This window comes from Perna viridis, chromosome 14 (assembly GCF_037379345.1).
Source record: "Perna viridis isolate PV_CMFRI_1.1 ecotype Kerala chromosome 14, ASM3737934v1, whole genome shotgun sequence".
In the NCBI taxonomy this organism is placed as follows: domain Eukaryota; kingdom Metazoa; phylum Mollusca; class Bivalvia; order Mytilida; family Mytilidae; genus Perna; species Perna viridis.
Genome location: NC_142458.1, coordinates 4266446 through 4286005, shown reverse-complemented (window position 1 = coordinate 4286005; position 19560 = coordinate 4266446). Strand labels below are relative to the sequence as shown.

The 19560-nt window shown below is 33.3% G+C and overlaps 1 protein-coding gene across 2 annotated transcripts in view; it reads left to right on the top strand.

The window, feature by feature from the left end:
- The first annotated feature begins 3055 nt into the window (after positions 1-3055).
- Positions 3056-19560, top strand: part of LOC148597796 (phosphatidylserine synthase 1-like) — a 37279-nt gene continuing 20774 nt past the window's right edge. The window contains exons 1-4 of one of the 2 annotated variants that reach the window (XM_088560569.1): positions 3056-3248; positions 15892-15983; positions 16600-16644; positions 18147-18265. In XM_088560569.1, the coding sequence (XP_088416695.1) occupies positions 3085-3248; positions 15892-15983; positions 16600-16644; positions 18147-18265 (420 nt within the window). In that variant the 5' untranslated portion in view covers positions 3056-3084. The remainder of the gene's footprint in view (positions 3249-15891; positions 15984-16599; positions 16645-18146; positions 18266-19560) is intronic. The other variant, XM_088560570.1, reaches the window with a different exon arrangement.

Genomic DNA, 19560 nt, shown 5'->3' with positions numbered 1-19560 from the left:
ATAATTTAATCATCAAATAATTTTCAAAACTAAATTCCATCAAAACTTTGTCCAAAAATTAACTTTAAACAATGAAAGTACATTACGCTTCATCTTTTTTACTCTTGTCCTCGGCTGAGAGACAAGAACGTTTTTTTTTCTTGAATAATGATTTGGTTAGTTGTTTTAAGCCAAAGTGTACATTGTCCAATATTTTGAATAAATATTGAATATCCATTTCAGTTTTCCCATCAAGTACTTTATTTCCCATAGGTCTTTTAAAAGACACCCGATTTTTTACTTATTTAAATCGTACTCTGGTCAAACAAAGTGATGTCGAATCGGTGGTAAAGACCATTTGGAAATAATTCGTGTCATCTTACAGTGAAGGGGATGTCACAAGAAATTGTCGAAGTGAAATTGGATTTAAGGTCAAATGAGTGCCTTGTTAAATTAACACAAAACATGTCACGGAAACAAATGCTCGGAAAATCTTCCACTTAGAGAAAATTTTGATAGGTGGATACCTTGCTATAGAATTTTCGAAGGTTAACACCTATGATTTCAGATCTTTAAGTCTGTATAACTCATACCACCAACAGCCTCTTGGATTACAAAGAATTCGTACAAATCTCTTCTCTTTGCCTGTTAATATTCTCAAAAACTTTCGAAATTTTACTTTACTGGTTGACGAATATTATTTGTGATTTGGCTTCTTTACCAGATCGGAGCCCCTTCATGACAACAGCAGGCATTTTCTGCACATTTCATTTGCAAATATAGAAGTAATGAAATACCGCTTATTTCAACAATCATTCCGTCCCCCATTGTCTCCTAGCTACAATAAAACCAATACCCTGGCCCGTATTTGTTTTAAATAAAAAAAAAGCATTGCAGGACTTGAGCGTGTATGTTAGTTCTTACAAATTTGTTGTTTTATGCAATGATTCTGCATATTTTTTTAGTACAGAAAAAAAGTTACTACACCGAGCAAAAAATGATCCTAGAATTTCTCCCTGACATTCGGGGGGGGGGGGGGACATTTTTTCAACAAAGTATCGGTATCCGAATGGACACTAATTGTGTCCATATCCTAGTCAATATGTTTCTATATCCATATGGATCGGAGTTCCTTCGAAGTCTTGTTAAATACAAGACTTAAGATAAGAGAAGCTAGATCCTTTAATTTCACATAATGATATACATAAATTACCTATCGCGATGTTCTGTACATTAATAATCCTAAATTCGGGGAAAGTCTTCCGTATATTTTTACACCAGAACAAAAAATTAAAGGGACTACCAACATAGCTTCCCCGCTTTGTTAAACCTTTACACCGAACCATCTGATTACAAAAATATGTGACAAATGAGACAATTTTGATTTTAAAATCATAATTTGCCCTTCAAATCTTACGCATTAATATTCCACCTTCCCTGCATAAGGGGTTTATTTTTCTCAGTTGTATAGGTATGTCAGTGCTACTAGTGACTATTCTGACTTCTTAATGCGCTATCATTGCCTAAGAGACATGTTTTTGGACTAATTGATACGTCTCAAATGTTTGAATATCCGATTTCCAGATCTTAACAATTAAGAAATATTATATTTCTGATAAACAGATTATAGATGATGAATTTTCATAATGTCAACAAATTAGTTTGTGTAGTTTTTACTTGAATGTATAATACTTCCTCTTGTAACTCGGCACATCTTACCCATTATATTCAAGATTTATTTTGAAACTTGTGTTTATCTGTACGGTAATTCTATTACCATGATATTGCCATTTGTGGTAAGGACTTTCCTTTTGTCTAAATTGCTTAGATTTTATTAGTTCGGTACCCCGGTTATTTTGTTATTACCGTTTAAAATGTACGAGTAGTATTATAAGAATCCTCTTAATCAATCAAAAATTTTGTTTTTAAAGTAACAATACTCATTATACAGCTGAAGTTCACCGAGGTTTGAAGACTTTTAACTAACACTATCCGGGATGGTTTTATTTTGATCCATATTATCACATTTATCACTTATCGGTTTTGTCTATATAATATAATCAATATAAAAGTAACATACAGCAACAGAATGTAATAAAGACGGAAGGACGACTTCAGGAAATCACCAAGTATAATTCATGTTATACCTTACCGAAAGCGTTAAAGAAATTAGACGATAAATAGGATATATAGCCACAAAAATCAACACTTCTATTTAAAAAAAGGAAAGAATCATTTTTGATATAGACAACGAAATGACGTATGTAGACGTATGTGTGGCTGTATTTGTATATAATGTTGCAAATCCTTTACTGTCTAGCTCGATACCAGCAGAGGTTGTCCTATTCAGTTACACCGTGTGCTAAATTAAATGTTCGCGTTCAAGACCGGCATATCCAAGGTTATTTCTAAAAAAGTAAAATAAAACAAAATAAAATAATTCAGAGTAAAGATTATATATTTATAACGTTAAAGAAAAAAACTTAGCAACTGGTGCATTTGTTTTTTTGCTGTAGCTATAATTGAAATTAACAAAAAAAAAAAAAAAAAAAAAAGAGCATTCTTACAGTGCAAAAGGGACCATCTTTAAGGGGCACTTTTAAACTGTTCTTGACCACGAATTTTAACAACAGCATTACAACGATGACAAATAACTGTATGTAGTGTTAATGTAGGTCTTAATTAACGCAGAACAAAGTTCATATGTTTATACCTCATCAATTCGATTTCAGGACCTCAACATGTTTTATTTCAGGAGGTCCTCAAACATTTCTGGACCCTCCAGAAAAAAATTAAGGAACTCCTGTATATTAGAATTGGGGGTCCTCTATAAATATTTAAGAACCTTCTTGAATAATGATAATTTTGACTTAAAATTCCGCGTCTCATAGATATTCTTGTATCATGCCATATTTTCCCCAGTAACTATATAATTACTTTTTTTTATATTTCGCCGCCAGTCATTTGAAGTTAATCTGAATCTACCAACAAAACCCTAATAAGATAATCTAACTGTAACATACATTTAGATTGGTTGGCCTTAGGTAATTTAAATTCAGTACAAATTGTTTCCCTTGTTATTGACTCTTCAATGTGAATGTGGTCATGGCGAACCGAGATGATGACCTTCTTGATGAAGAAAATGAACATTTTAGGATTATAAATGAGAAATCAGTGGATGATATTACTTTAGCATTTTTCTACAAACCACATACATTAACACTGTTGACAGTTTCAGTTGTTGGTTTGCTATATTCGGCATTTACAAGGTAGAGTTAATTTCTTGTCGGCTGCTCACTCATTGATTTTGTAAACATACGAAACACGTGGGTCATCGTACGATGTATGATAATTTTGAAACTAAATAATTAGTAGAAATACAATACAAGTAACTGATTTTTTTACATGTTGGTATCTGAAACCCTTCGAAGAATAAGTCGGAAAGGGTATTTCGTCATCTGCATAATAAATATTGTGTTTGGGGGAGGGTTCATTCATCATAAATTAAGACATAATAAACTGTAAGGAAACAAAACTTCCACAAAAATTGTCAGAACAGCAGACATAAATTTGTCAAATAATTTAATGAGTAGAAGTTGACAGACTGAATTTTTGTATGACATGTCTGTCTGTCAGATGGCATTTCATAAATCAAGAACGAGACTGATTGTTACAATGTCGCTAATGAATTGTTCCTGACTTGGTTTTGTTTGATTTGTGCCTTTAGTTCAGGAGTCAATAATATAATTTTAACTGTATAATGTCAAAATTGCCATTTACTCTTTTTTTGTAATTATTTTTAGTGGAACTTCTTTCACTTTCAAGTATCTGTGCAGGAAGATTTAGATTGTGTGACATCTTGAGTTAAGCTCCTGAGCAGATATTTTGGTATACCCCACTCTACATGTCACTATCCAACAGTAGTTTCAGTGATTTATTGTGGTATTCTAGTTTCTAACCTAGAACCTATGAAGTTTCATCTACTAGAAGGTCCTGAAACTTCGACTGATTTCAATGACATTGAAGTTTTAAATTATCTTGAGTTTTCCTCGAGAGGACATTGCTTTGAAACCATAAGCCCTCGTGTCATTGTGTAGGGAATTACATTGTTCATCTAATAGTAAAAAGAAGGCAATTGCAATACGATCAGAAAAACAGTATCACCATTGTCTGACAATCATACAAGTATCTCTCTACACAAGCATACCTGCCAACTTTTGAAAAATCCCCGTGGGGGGTTTTCAGGCGAGGCAGGTGAAAGGACAATTTTGTGACATATTTAGCAAGCTGATGGGTTTTACTGTCGTAATGTATGAATAAGACAACCACTCCAGTAATACAGGGCCTTTTTCAGTTGAACAGCATGTGCATGCAATGTAATGAATTGATGTTTGTAAGCCCCTTTTTGTGGTGGATTCTTCCAAACCTAATTGAAATGCTGAAGTTCAAATTCTAAAAAATAATTCAGAAAACATTTTTATGTTTTTCTATTATCATGAAATGCATTATGCATATCTTCCCTACAAATACTTCTCGAGGAACATCAATTTCCTTAGACTGAGGTAGATTGAATGCAGTCCTTCACTTAGTCAAACTAGCACTTAATATGTCTTGCGCAGCTAGTAAGTCTTGTTAGTTAGTCACATCTTATGAAACTTGGACAGCTTTTTCTTTTTATTAAGTGCATACTATGAGGTGCAGTACATGAGGAAATGTAACAAAAATTCAATAATGCAGCTACCAAATTCCAGAAATCGTCACAATTTACAATAAATAGTATTGCTTTTAACTATTGCAAACAAAACTTTCGGGAAATATACTGTACTGTTGAAATAACAAAAAATAACTGAAAATTATAGGGGAGATAACTCATTTTGTATTAACAATGGTACATTTATAATTTTTTTATGTGTTTCTTCAAATTTAGACCTATTAAATTGACAGTATTTGACAAATTAATTGTGCAGCAGAAGTTTTTCTTAAGAAAGTGATAGGCTGTTCATAAAATAATGGTAGGTCCAATCCAGATTCATTTTCCAATTGTCAGTCATCATGGATGATAACCCTTTTCAGCTGTCCATGTCATCTCCGTCTGTGTCATCTTTGTCAGTAGACGCTTTTTTTCGTGCCATAACTTGAGTATAAGTTTGTCGGTCTTTATCAAATTTTACATCAAGATCCTAAAGTACAATATGAAGGTTGATAATGATTTTGGAGGCTATGACTCCAACCATTTGGAGTGTCTGTGATATTGTTCCACAATATTCTATACAAAAATGGTCAGACTTTGATTGATTTTTGGGGTAAAAATTTGAACTTTTCAGAAATTAGGGGCCAAAAAGGAGGACAGAAACATGCATTTTCCTGATGTCTAGATAATAACTTTTAAGTGAATCTTTTTGAAACTGTATTATATGTACAATGTGCCATACAGCAAATGGAAAAATTGGATTAATTTTTGGGGCTGTGACTTGAAGCAAAGTAAGAATGAGCGGCCACAAAGGAGCCAGAAACAAGTATTTTTCCCAGATTTCTTTACTATAGCTTATTTCTTGCATGATTTTGAAATTTTAAATGAGACCAAATCTGCAGAATTGACCTAACTGTATAGTACTACCACACTACGAAACTATCAAGGCCATTGGCGCTCGCGTCAGGACATGGGACAGAAAAATCTGGAATTCAGAGATCGACCTACAAAATACTGTTTGCTGCAGGGCTCACATGACACACTTTTGTGTGCCATACATAAAATATCAGCGCCAGTGGTGCAAGGCCCTGGTCTAGAATGAACAATACCAAATGATCTCTATCATTTACTGCTTTTGAGATTACGAGGTACAAAGTGATCCATGAATGCATCCTGAAGCAGACCTTTATACTTAGGTTAACAATAATTATAATATTGTTTCCTGCTGTCGGCAAGAAAACAATAGGGTTGGTAGGTAGGGAAATTATTTCCTTTTCAAAAACATTTTACATTGAGTTAATGGGGCAACAATCTCAACTTTAACAGTACTTGAGCCAAAATGGCCATAAAATGTTTTGGGTAGAGGCAAAAAAAGGGTAGGTAGGGTAGCAAGAAACAGACATGTTATTTCTTTGCCTGAAATTGAATTTCAGAATATTGTGCAATATTGTGTCCAGATGAGTTGTTGTGTCAATAATGAACTGTAAGTCACTATGTTTAGTGTGCCATACTTGCCTCAAGTGAACAGAGTTAAAATGGCTGCATATCTATCATGCTTCACCCAGCAAAGCTTTTTGTTTTCAAATAAAATAGAACATATTAGTACTCTATAAATTTATTATTTAATCCCTAGACAAACCAGTTTTCATCTGGGCTTGTCACGTTGTTTTTACAAGAAAGACATTTTTTTTCTGCACATTGGCAAAGGTTTATATCGGCACCTCCAAAAACTGGGATCACCTTTTCATGTTTATTTAATAGGGGCAGCATATTTGATACTGGGAGCAAGCCCCTGTTTTGGAATATTTTGCTACAGGGTTCAAGGTTCAACCTCATTGTCAGTCTGTGGTAATATCAAGTTGTGCCCTGCACATCATTTCATCTTTACGTAAAGAGAGTTTTGGATTTTGGTTTAAAGTCACAGTTTATCCTGAAACTTTTAGATAGACTGCCGTTTATTGCGGTATGCAGTATGATACAATTGTAGTTGTCTAAAATGAAAAGTTCAGATCATTTAAAATTTTGTTCTCGCCACCACAAGTAGTGACTGGGTATAATGTATTGCTCTCCTTTTCATGTTTTGGTCTGTTCATCAGTTCCTGTGTGTTTACAGATGATAAATTTTGCCCCACAATATGGTAGGATTTCTGTTAATATTCCATTAAATACCATATATTTCTTTGTGGTTTACAATCCAACTGTTGGATTAATTATTTCGCAAAATGAAAAAAAGATGTCCATTTTATTCTGATACAGTTGTAGTACCGGTAAATGAATTTAAATCATATTTTAATATATTAATAAAATTTCCCTAACGACAAAATGTTCTTGATTTTTATATACATGTTGGTACCCAATGTTTATATCTGCTCTTCCTTTCACCATCATCTGCATACGAATGTGTATAACATCTGTCTTTACTGTGTAGCACAGAAACATGTATACATGTACATGTATAAATCATATAAACTTATTTGTTCTCTGTGAATTGTAGTTGTTTTGCAGGTTGTGAGGTTATTTGAATTTACAAGTTTTCCTCTAGGAAAATTGTGGTGTGCATTAACCACTTAAGTTTTAAGAAAACTTGAACAAAATGTTTGCTTATCAATAATAAATAAATGGTAATATTTCTCTTTGAGTCATCCAGTTTATGGCAGCTAGTGTTTGTACATAGCAGGTTTTACAGCTAGTTGAAAGAGAGGTGTTTCAATTCAATAGAAATTTAGGTAGGCTAGTGAGTAATTTAGGTAGGCCAGTGAGTCATTTAAATTGCTCTCTAGGTAGAAATCTGTCTTACATTATTCCAGTGTGCTCTACATTACTACCATAAGACACCTGTGTGATCTATTTTGTCTTTTTAAGTTTAAATAGCTGTTAATTATTATTGTGAATGGCAAATTTAAAAGTTAAGGTCATCATAATTGACACCTATTCAAAATTAAAAGACAGTGTCTAAAAGATTTACTGTTTACTGTTTATTATTAAGAAAACTCAGCCGCAGATTACTGTGTAACAGGAGTAAATGCATATAAATATACATATAAATATTACACAATACCAGTCACATACATGTACGATGACAAAAACAATGAATCATTACATGAACATATAAATGATAAATCAAATTAACAACTTCTGGATTTTTTGAATGAAAATTGATAAATTTATCAATACTTATCAATACTCTTGCGTCCCTTGGTATATTCTGCCATCTACCAGTTTTTATAGGAAATTTAATATTACAAACCCTTAATTTACAAATATGTATCCGTTGCGCCGATTTTAGTTTTAAAAGATAAGGTTCCAATTGAAATTCATGTTTAAATTTAGAGTAATATTCCTCTCTAGATGAATTGTTCATATCAGTGAACCATCTTTTGATAAACTGGTCTTGGAGACACAGGTGTTCTCTAGTAGTTGAGTAGGACACATTGGTATAATGTAGGGCAGATTTCTAGCTACAGAGCTATGTGAATTAATCACTAGCCTACCTAAATTGAAGGTTGAGGAATAGTTAAATTCATATTTGGTCTTCTGCTTGAATTGTGGTACAGGGAAATTTGTTAATAAGAAGGTAGACCTAGGGTAAGGGACATAAATCTTGAAATCAGTGAAAATTGTTTGTATCATTTTCAATTTCACTCAAGTCTGTAAAGCTTTCATTTGAAACAGAATGAAATCAGTCCATGTTACTTTGATGCTTACGTGACATTGATGTCAAATGCTGAATAGAAACGTTCCATTGATTTTTAAGAGTTGTGTCCCTTACCCTAGGTCTACCTCCTTAAGCTCTAAATCAGCCACGTTTATTGTCTTCCATTGATTGAAATTATGATGTCCCTAATTCGACAATTCTGAAATTTTTTTATCAAATATTTCCAAATTGGACAGTATTTGGCACATTTTTCTTTCAATATTTGAATCCCCAAAAAATTTAGATTAATTAACCATTATATCAGAAAGGAGCATAAAAAAAAATTGAAAAGAAATGTAAGAATTAAAAATGAATATAAAATGGCTATCCAAACAAAAGAATAATTGAGTATATCTTGACCCAGAATGACCATGCATTTACTGGTATTATGTCATAGAAGTCTAAATCAATAAAGAAATTTCTAGGTCATGTTGAGGAAGACCTAACATAATAAGCATTCAAAATCTTCATTTCCAGATTTTATTATTTTGGCACATTTTAGGCTTCCCTGAAATTGGAGATTGATGAATTGATGGAATTTAAAATGCCATACAAGAAATTTAATTATCCGGTTGTCTGTCACATTTAATGTCACTTATGTGTACCTCAATTTTTAGTCATTAAAAAGAGAGCAAAATGTAGCCCTTTGAGTATGTTGTCCTAAATGCTTTTGATGCTTGAGAATTTTTAGATAATGATAGGAACAGAGCTTCGGTGATGCCCATATATGTAGGTGATCTGAAACTTTGATGGCTCAAAATAGTTCTGTCAGAAATGATGTACATTTGTAATTCTGAAGAAATTTTTGGAACTTTTAATGCATGCACAGAGAGGTTACAGTTCTAATCTCTCATTTCTCCTTTAGGTTGACATATCGTCCATAACAGCATCACTCCATACATCATTAACTGTAGTTGTTATTTTAGTTTGGATAGCTCTGCCCCTCCATCGTATAGCTAATTGGCAAAACCTAATATCATGTTGAAAAAAAGAAGACTTTCTTCAACAACAACATTATCATTATTCTCACCATGTTGGCACAAATAGAAACAGTGTTTTATGCTGTTCTCATATTAATTGATTTCCTGACAATAAGATTTATTGTATCAAGGTTAATCTCAGTAATGATCAAGGCTGTGGTAGTTCATGATCTATTTACATGGTATTGATTTGAAGGTTGAATCAGTCAATAAAACAAGTAAAAGCTTGTCATCATTATCATGTATTTTTTGTACTGTGGGAAACACCATCGTCAACCTAAGTATATAATGGTGTTTTAAGTCATATGAGTGTTTTGTCATTTAACAAATCATATATGTAACTATTGAAGGATTTGAGGATATTCACAACTGAATATAGTCCATGAATATGGTGTACAGAATGGTTCAAAAGTATTATTTAATGGTTGGCGATGAATATAAACTGATTGATCAAGAAAAAATGTTGTTTAATCAACAAAATTTCCAGCTATACGATAGAATAAACCGATAAATCAATAAAAAATATTGATTATATGATATTTACAGTCTTCATCGCTTCAAAAGTAATAATATCGCATAATCGCTATTTAGCTTAATATAATTTAAATTGACAGTAATATGTCTGAAATGTGATGATGTTGATTGGTTGCCTTAACTGAATTGGGCTGGGGCTACTTACACGAACAGCAAGTTTTTGTAGTTCTTCCATTAGACAAATTGAATGTTACTTCATTTTGTAACATGATACTATGCCAACACATGTCAATATATTCCATCGAATAGGTTTGCAAACTGTACAAGACAAAAGTGGCATGTGCGTCATTTAAGTGCTGCCTGTGGAAGTGTAGTATTCTGTATAGGAATTACACAACTCAATTATTAGTATTAAGACTGTCATTCATGGGAGATTAAATGATAAAGAATGTCTCTGATATTTTAACAGATTAATAATCTGGTTTGGGCCAGTTTTCACTTTTATGAACCTCTTTGTGATGTGTAGGTGTAAACTACCCAAATCAAGTTATTTCTTATAACCTGTTGAAAAAAATTATAAACATTCTTCAATTACATACTAATGAAAGTCATAACATATATTAAACTAAAATGTGTCACGTTTTACATCCCTTACAACATGCCATTCACACAGATTGACACATGACCCTGCCTCCTACCTGTATATGTTCTTTTAGTTCTTTTGTTAATTTAAGGTCAATTAAGGGTTAATTGGTAAAAATACTTTTGAACCATATTGATGATAACAGTAAAAATAGCACCTAACCACTAATCAAGCAAATTTCACAAAACAATCGCATTATCGATATTTATTGTTGATTATTCGGTTTTAACAAGCTATATCAAATACCGGATATGCAACATTATTTTTTGATTAATCGCTACTGTAATACTGGTTAATCACCTTTTTTACTGCAAACCCACAAATAAATACTTTTGAACCATTTGGTACACCATACATGAAACCCAATGTGTTGGCTTTCGCAATTTAAGTTAGTGTCTTACTACCAGTCTCTTAATGATAAGGAAGTCGTGAATACTTACCACATTTTAAGAAGTGTTCTTTTGGTTACCGCTATAACCTTGGTTCCCTTGATTACTCATTTAGTAGCACATACTACAAGTAACCTTACTGACAGCAGAAGATTAAGTTATTTATTTATACTCATGTAACATCTTCATTTTTTGCCTGTGGTTTTATATTTTTAAGTTATACTTTGTCCACATTTTTATATCAGACAAAAAGATATTTTTATTGTAATAATTTTGACAGTACACCCATCACTCTGTCTCATTTCTAGTCTTCTGTTTGAAACCATTGTAGGTATTGATCATGTAGAATGTGCCTTACATGTATTAGATTCTCTTTGCTCATTTTGTGTAATGATTGTCAAGCTAATTACCATAACTATGTTTCCTTAAAAGCAAAACAAACATTGAAAAGACAGCATGGATTGTATTATATAGAAATGTCTACCATGAATTGGAAAATTTTGGTGGTTTTCAGTCAAAATTCTGGTGTGTTTAATTTTGGATTCAGAAAGTGTCATTTTTGTGTTATCTTCACAGTGGAATCAGAAAAAGAATCTAACACTACCAGTGTAATATTCATTACTGTGACAAAGGGTCAATTTAATTTCTATGCAGAAATATATCATGATATTAATCTTGTTCCTCACCTACCAATATATTGATATATATTGACTGCCAATAGATTTCAAAATCATTATTTTTTGTGTGTTTAGTTTTGGCAGTTTTAATAGAGGTGCCAAATGAACCAAAATGAAACTACAGCCAAAATTTACAGTATTTGTCTTCAACCAGCCATTGAAAGAGTCTCTATTGAAGACCGGGTATTTCTTCCACTCGTGTAGTACTAACCCTCTAAATATAATATTCTGCTTTCCCACTTTTTCAAGTGTACAAAATACATGTAATCCTTATTCTGAAGAACAAACTTCCTGAAGAGATGACTGAATCCACCAGATCTGTGGTGTAAATTGAAAATGTTATTACAGAAAATGGTTAACTGATTAAGTTAAGATAGGCTGGACATCTTCAACTCTCTGTGGTATTGTTAAACCCTTCGTTAATTGATTTTCTATCAGTGTTAGTAACATTCTATTTATTGTATTATTTGTTGTATTTTATTTTGGATTTTTATGACTCATGCTGCGGCTATTTCAAAATTCCACTGCTTTTATTCATGTTGTCTAAATGATTGAGTTTCATGGTTTACATTATTTTCTTGATGATTTGATTAAAAAAATTGCTTATCTGATCTAAGAGTAAGGGTTGTGATTAATAAGTCCCTATTAAGGTACAAATTCTAATTCCTTCTAAGGTTCAGGGCTGTGTGAAAGTAGCCTCCATCAAGATTCAAATTAGTATTAGTTTTTAATTCCAGCTCATCCCAGGGTTGTGGCCTATGATTGTAAGTTTGTTGTTTTTAACAAGGTTTAAGGTCTTATCCCTCCCAAGGTTGAAGATTGTTATGTACTAAGTATTTTCCTGTCCTAGGCTGTGATGTATGATAAGCTGGGTTGTGATTGACAAGACCATGAATCAATTATGTGCAGATTGAGACATTAATATAAATCTTCTTCAATGTTCATAAATATTTCCTGTAGTTTGTCCCCTGACAATTAAGAAGAGGGCTATTTGATGTTGTTATGAGAGTCAATATTGGGGAAAAAGAATCACTTGAAACATGGCAGCATTGGATAAATATCAATATATGTAAGGAATGAATGTCCCATATTTGTGATTGTATTGTACTGTAATGGCAGTGTACAGGTAAACTGGTTATTTTTCTGCATGAACTGTTTTAAAGCACAATTCCATCAATTTTTCTTCAGAGCACCATACTAGCACCTTGACTACAAGTTACCATTCTAGTACTGGGAACTATATAGCACTACATTCAAATCACATTCAAGCACTTTAAATTTGAATTACAATGTCACTGATGTAGTGATGTTACTTGATTGCATCATTTGAGCACATTCTTCAGATTCAGACAGTACTGTTATACAGTGAAACCTGTCTAAACTGAACCTCTTTTTTGTGAAGTTTAGACAGGTAAATGATTTGGTTAATACAAGTATAAAAATACATGTAAACTGAAGAGAAAAAAAATGTCTGGTGTAGAGGTTTCATTGTAGTAGTTGTGTCTGGTCATAAATATATAGCAGATACTAGTTATTCAGACTGTATAGTACTGTTGTCAGGTCCAAGCAGATACTGGTTATTGAAACTGTAATTTGTACTGTTGTCAGTTCCATGCAGATACTAGTTATTTGGGCTGTTTAGTACTGTTGTCAGTTCCATGCAGATACTAGTTATTCAGACTGTTTAGTACTGTTATCAGTTCCTAGCAGATACAAGTTATTCAGACGGTATAGTACTGTTGTCAAGTCCAAGCAAATACTAGTTATTTAGACTGTATAATACTGTTATCAGGTCCTAGCAGATACTAGTAATTCAGACTGTATAATATTGTTGTCAGGTCCTAGCAGATGCTAGCTATTCAAGCTGTTTAGTACTGTTGTCAGGTCCTAGCAGATACTAGATATTCAGACTATATAATACTGTTGTCAGGTCCTAGCAGATGCTAGCTATTCAAGCTGTTTAGTACTGTTGTCAGGTCCTAGCAGATACTAGATATTCAGACTATATAATACTGTTGTCAGGTCCTAACAGATGCTAGCTATTCAAGCTGTTTAGTATTGTCAGGTCCTTGCAGATACTAGTTATTCAGACTGTATGATATTGTTGTCAGGTCCTAGCAGATACTAGTTATTCAGACTGTCAGACTGTTTAGTATTGTTGTCAGGTCCTAGCAGATATTAGTTATTCAGGCTGTTTAGTACTGTTGTCAGGTCCTAGCAGATACTAGTAATTCAGACTGTTTAGTATTGTTGTCAGGTCCTAGCAGATACTAGTTATTCAGACTGTTTAGTATTGTTGTCAGGTCCTAGCAGATACTAGTTATTCAGACTGTATAATATTGTTGTCAGGTCCTTGCAGATACTAGTTATTCAGGCTGTTTAGTATTGTCAGGTCCTAGCAGATACTAGTTATTCAGACTGTTTAGTATTGTTGTCAGGTCCTAGCAGATACTAGTTATTCAGACTGTTTAGTATTGTTGTCAGGTCCTAGCAGATACTAGTTATTCAGACTGTTTAGTACTGTTGTCAGGTCCTAGCAGATACTAGTTATTCAGACTGTTTAGTATTGTCAGGTCCTAGCAGATACTAGTTTTTCAGACTGTGTAATATTGTTGTCAGGTCCTAGCAGATACTAGTTATTCAGACTGTGTAATATTGTTGTCAGGTCCTAGCAGATACTAGTTATTCAGACTGTTTAGTACTGTTGTCAGGTCCTAGCAGATACTAGTTATTCAGACTGTTTAGTATTGTCAGGTCCTAGCAGATACTTGTAATTCAGACTGTTTAGTACTGTTGTCAGGTCCTAGCAGATACTAGTTATTCAGACTGTTTAGTATTGTCAGGTCCTAGCAGATACTTGTAATTCAGACTGTTTAGTATTGTTGTCAGGTCCTAGCAGATACTAGTTTTTCAGACTGTGTAATATTGTGGTCAGGTCCTAGCAGATACTAGTTATTCAGACTGTTTAGTACTGTTGTCAGGTCCTAGCAGATACTAGTTATTCAGACTGTTTAGTATTGTCAGGTCCTAGCAGATACTTGTAATTCAGACTGTATAATATTGTTGTCAGGTCCTAGCAGATACTAGTTGTTCAGACTGTATAATATTGTTGTCAGGTCCTAGCAGATACTAGTTATTCAGACTGTATAATATTGTTGTCAGGTCCTAGCAGATACTAGTTATTCAGACTGTTTAGTATTGTTGTCAGGTCCTAGCAAATACTACTAATTCAGACTGTTTAGTATTGTTGTCAGGTCCTAGCAGATACTAGTTTTTCAGACTGTTTAGTATTGTTGTCAGGTCCTAGCAGATACTAGTTTTTCAGACTGTGTAATATTGTTGTCAGGTCCTAGCAGATACTAGTTATTCAGACTGTTTAGTATTGTTGTCAGGTCCTAGCAGATACTAGTTATTCAGACTGTTTAGTACTGTTGTCAGGTCCTAGCAGATACTAGTTATTCAGACTGTTTAGTATTGTCAGGTCCTAGCAGATACTAGTAATTCAGACTGTATAATATTGTTGTCAGGTCCTAGCAGATGCTAGCTATTCAAGCTGTTTAGTACTGTTGTCAGGTCCTAGCAGATACTAGATATTTAGACTGTATAATACTGTTGTCAGGTCCTAGCAGATACTAGTTATTCAGACTGTATAATATTGTTGTCAGGTCCTAGCAGATACTAGTTATTCAGACTGTATAATATTGTTGTCAGGTCCTAGGAGATGCTAGCTATTCAAGCTGTTTAGTACTGTTGTCAGGTCCTAGCAGATACTAGATATTCAGACTGTATAATACTGTTGTCAGGTCCTAGCAGATACTAGTTATTCAGACTGTATAATATTGTTGTCAGGTCCTAGCAGATACTAGTTATTCAGGCTGTTTAGTATTGTCAGGTCCTAGCAGATACTAGTTATTCAGACTGTTTAGTATTGTTGTCAGGTCCTAGCAGATACTAGTTATTCAGACTGTATAATACTGTTTTCAGGTCCTTGCAGATACTAGTTATTCAGACTGTATAATATTGTTGTCAGGTCCTAGCAGATACTAGTTATTCAGACTGTATAATACTGTTGTCAGGTCCTTGCAGATACTAGTTATTCAACCTGTTTAGTACTGTTGTCGTTATTGGAAAACAAGGTCAGAAATTTCACTAAGATACAGATTTATAGACAATAAGATAATAATATCAAAAACCTACCACAAGAACATATTTTCAATACCATATGTTAGTATCACATCATTAATTTTGTGAAATCAATTATTTAGCCACTGCAGAAGAAGATAAAATGACTAAATCATAGATAAGATTGTTTATAATATTCAGTGAAGCTTGGTTTCTTATATTGTACTTTTTATTGAATTACAGAAATGACACTGGACAAGAAGATAATATATGGCATGGATTCTGTTGTGTTGTTGTTTTTTTCCTTGTCATCAGTCTATTAGCATTCCCTAATGGTAAGTTAATACATCAATCACCACTTCATATACAAATACAAGGTTTAGATGACAGCTGTTCCGTTTTTTTGTAGATCTACAATTTTGCCTGCATTTTTAGATCCTGTCCATAATTTTAAAAGATTATTATCAATTCAGGGATTTCCCATGCAATCAGTGCAACAGTAAGAAGTCAATTTGATGGGTTAAAATTGTGATCAATTCAATAAAGCAAGTTCTACTTATATTTAAAACAATTGTATTGTTTTTATTACAAAAAAATAATATTAAGGTATCATTGAAAGATACAGCCTGTATAAGTACACAGTGTGATTTGGCCTCACATTTTACCCTGCTCCTAAGCTTCATACAAACTATGTTTAAACAACACATTAATATTATATAGTGTTTTTATATTAGTTTTAAGAAATATAATAAATATGTAAAATAAAAAGGAAGGATGATGTATTTTCACGTTATGATAATGCTTGACAATGAATTTAGTGATATGTGTTTATAGAACTTTCTTAAGGGTTTCTACTTGTACTGTGGCTAAAGAGAATAAACTGTGTTAGCAAGGAATTGGCTGGGGTATAAATACATTGTTAATATCAAATCATGGTCTACACTATTGCAGGTCCATTTACCAGACCACATCCTGGTGTATGGAGAATCGTTTTTGGTGAGTTGTTTATTGTTGTCTCTGGTCTGTATAACAATTTCCGGTATGAATAAGTATAAAATTTAAAGATTTCCCTGTGTAACATCTTGAGAGTATACGCAAGATACACCAAGGAACGCTTTTGATAGTTATAGTAAATGTATAAATAATCGTTATTAGATTCTTACATGAGTCTGAATTCCTTACATCAGTGTTCAGAAATTACATCTTTTGTATTTGCAGTAAAGGAGTGAAAAGACGATGAATTACTCTCACAATGGAAATAATAGGGATATAGAGAAAGATTTCAGTTTTAGCCCTCGAACAGGCAACATGTATTTTGTAAATTAGTGTCACATAAGGATTGCAACTTAAACATGTAGATACAGTTTTGCAATATCTGGACTTGTACATTTAAATAATTGTTGATTAATTTGTACGTAATATTAAACTATTATTAACTATTACTGGTTATGTGTCTAATCAAAGGAACTTACTACATTAAACTATTCACCATGAGCTAGATACCCCCAACAACATTTAAGGACAAATCTGACCTCAGGATGAGGAGGCACCAACATACTAAATAGGCGACAGCCCTACACCGCGCCCCTCATTCTGCGCCCTGGTCAGATTCCATACAGCTTGTCTAACAAAAAGAATTGCATCAAAATCTTTCTTTCCAAATATTTACCTAATCCTTAACATTATGTTATCATACTGATTGTCACATCATTGATATAAAGAACAGTGCCAGATTTTAAGAAAGTATTACTGATACCATTTTAAAACCCATCATGCTTGCCACAATACTTGAAATTTGTGACGAGACTGATAGGCTATGACTTTTGTCACAAACTAAAAAAATTATATTTACTCCCCAGATACGGGAGCCTGTCCTTCCTCCCTTCCTTCCTTCCCTTATGCAGAGGAGAACCCATCTCTTATCTGTTACTAACTCCAGTTGAATTTAATGAAACTTTCACAGAATCTTCATTACATATTCCCATTGTGCACTTTCTTTTTTGATCAGAATCATTTTGGAGGTTTAATATAACAATTGACTTCATCATCGCTGAATATGGGAACACAAGGATACTCGCCTTTTATCCACTACTCCTCCTAAATCACAGTAACAGAATGGAATAGAAGGAAAATTTCTCGGAATCTTTACTATGTGTTTCCATTGTGTGCCCTCTATTTTAGATATTGATCTGAATCAATTTGGGGGTTTTGAATAGCATGTGATGGAATTGAATGAAACTTTCACAGAATCTTCATCAAAAACTCCCATTGCCCACCTTCTATTTTAAATTTTTGGTCAAAAGGTGCAGGTTGTCAAATGGGGGATTGTGGATATCAAGTTAGTGACAAATGATCACAGTTTATCTATATTTCCCTTTACATATTTATAAACTTAATGTTATTTAAGTTGTGTCTTACAGTAAACTTGTGGTGGCTCCTTTAAAAGAGAACTCAAAGTCTACCAGCTTATTCACTAAGACTGTTTAATGTTTTTACAGGTTTGAGTGTGTTGTACTTCCATGTTTTGATATTTATACTGTTCCAAAACCGACAGGATGTCAGAAAAATGATAGAATGGCTTTATCCAGATCTGAAGGGTGTACAACTCCCAGAAAAGGTAAATAGCTCAGATCTGAAGGGAGTACAACTCCCAGAAAAGGTAAATAGTCCAGATCTGTGGGGTGTACAACTCTTAGAAGAAGTAAATTATCAAAATCTGAAGGGCCCAGAAAAGGTAAACAGCGCAGATTTGAAGAGTGTACAATTCACAAAAAAAAAGAAGGAAACAGCTCAGATCTGAAGGGTGTACAACTCCCAGAAAAGGTAAATAGTCTAGATCTGAGGGGTGTACAACTCCCAGAAAAGATAAATAGTCCAGATCTGAAGGGTGTAAAACTGCCAGAAAAGCTAAATAGTCCAGATCTGAAGGGTGCACAACTCCAAGAAAAGGTAAACAGCTCAGATCTGAAGGGTGTACAACTCCCAGAAAAGAGGTAAATAGTCAAGATCTGAGGGGTGTACAGTTCACAAAAAAGGTAAATAGCTCAGATTGGAGGGCTGTACAACTCACAGAAAAGGTCAATATTCGAGATCTGAAGGGTGTACATCCAGAAAAGGTAAATAGCTCTGATCTGAGGGGTGTACAACTCCCAGAAATCTCCTAGAAAATAATCTAGAAGTGGAGGGTGTACAACTCATTGAAACATTAAATAGATCTGTAGGATGTACTTTTCACAAAAATAGAAAATAATGCAGATTTGACCGGTGTACAACTACATACGGTGAACAATTCCCAGGAAAGGTAAATAATCTGGATTTGTACAATTCCCAGAAAGGTAAATAATCCAGATTTGTACAATTACCAGAAAGGTAAATATTACAGATTTGTACAATTCCCAGGAAAGGTAAATAATCCAAATGTGTACAATTCCCAGAAAGGTAAATAATCCAGATTTGTACAATTACCAGAAAGGTAAATATTACAGATTTGTACAATACCCAGGAAAGGTAAATAATCCAAATGTGTACAATTCCCAGAATAGTAAATAATACAGATTTGTACAATTACCAGAAAGGTAAATAATACAGATTTGTACAATTTCTAGGAAAGGTAAATAATTCAAATGTGTACAATTACCAGACAGGTAAATAATACAGATTTGTACAATTACCAGAAAGGTAAATATTACAGATATGTACAATCCCCAGGAAAGGTAAATAATCCAAATGTGTACAATTTCCAGAATAGTAAATAATCCAAATGTGTATAATTCCCAGAATAGTAAATAATACAGATTTGTACAATCACCAGAAAGGTAAACAATACTGATTTGTACAATTTCCAGGAAAGGTAAATAATCCAAATGTGTACAATTACCAGAAAGGTAAATAATACAGATTTGTACAATTTCC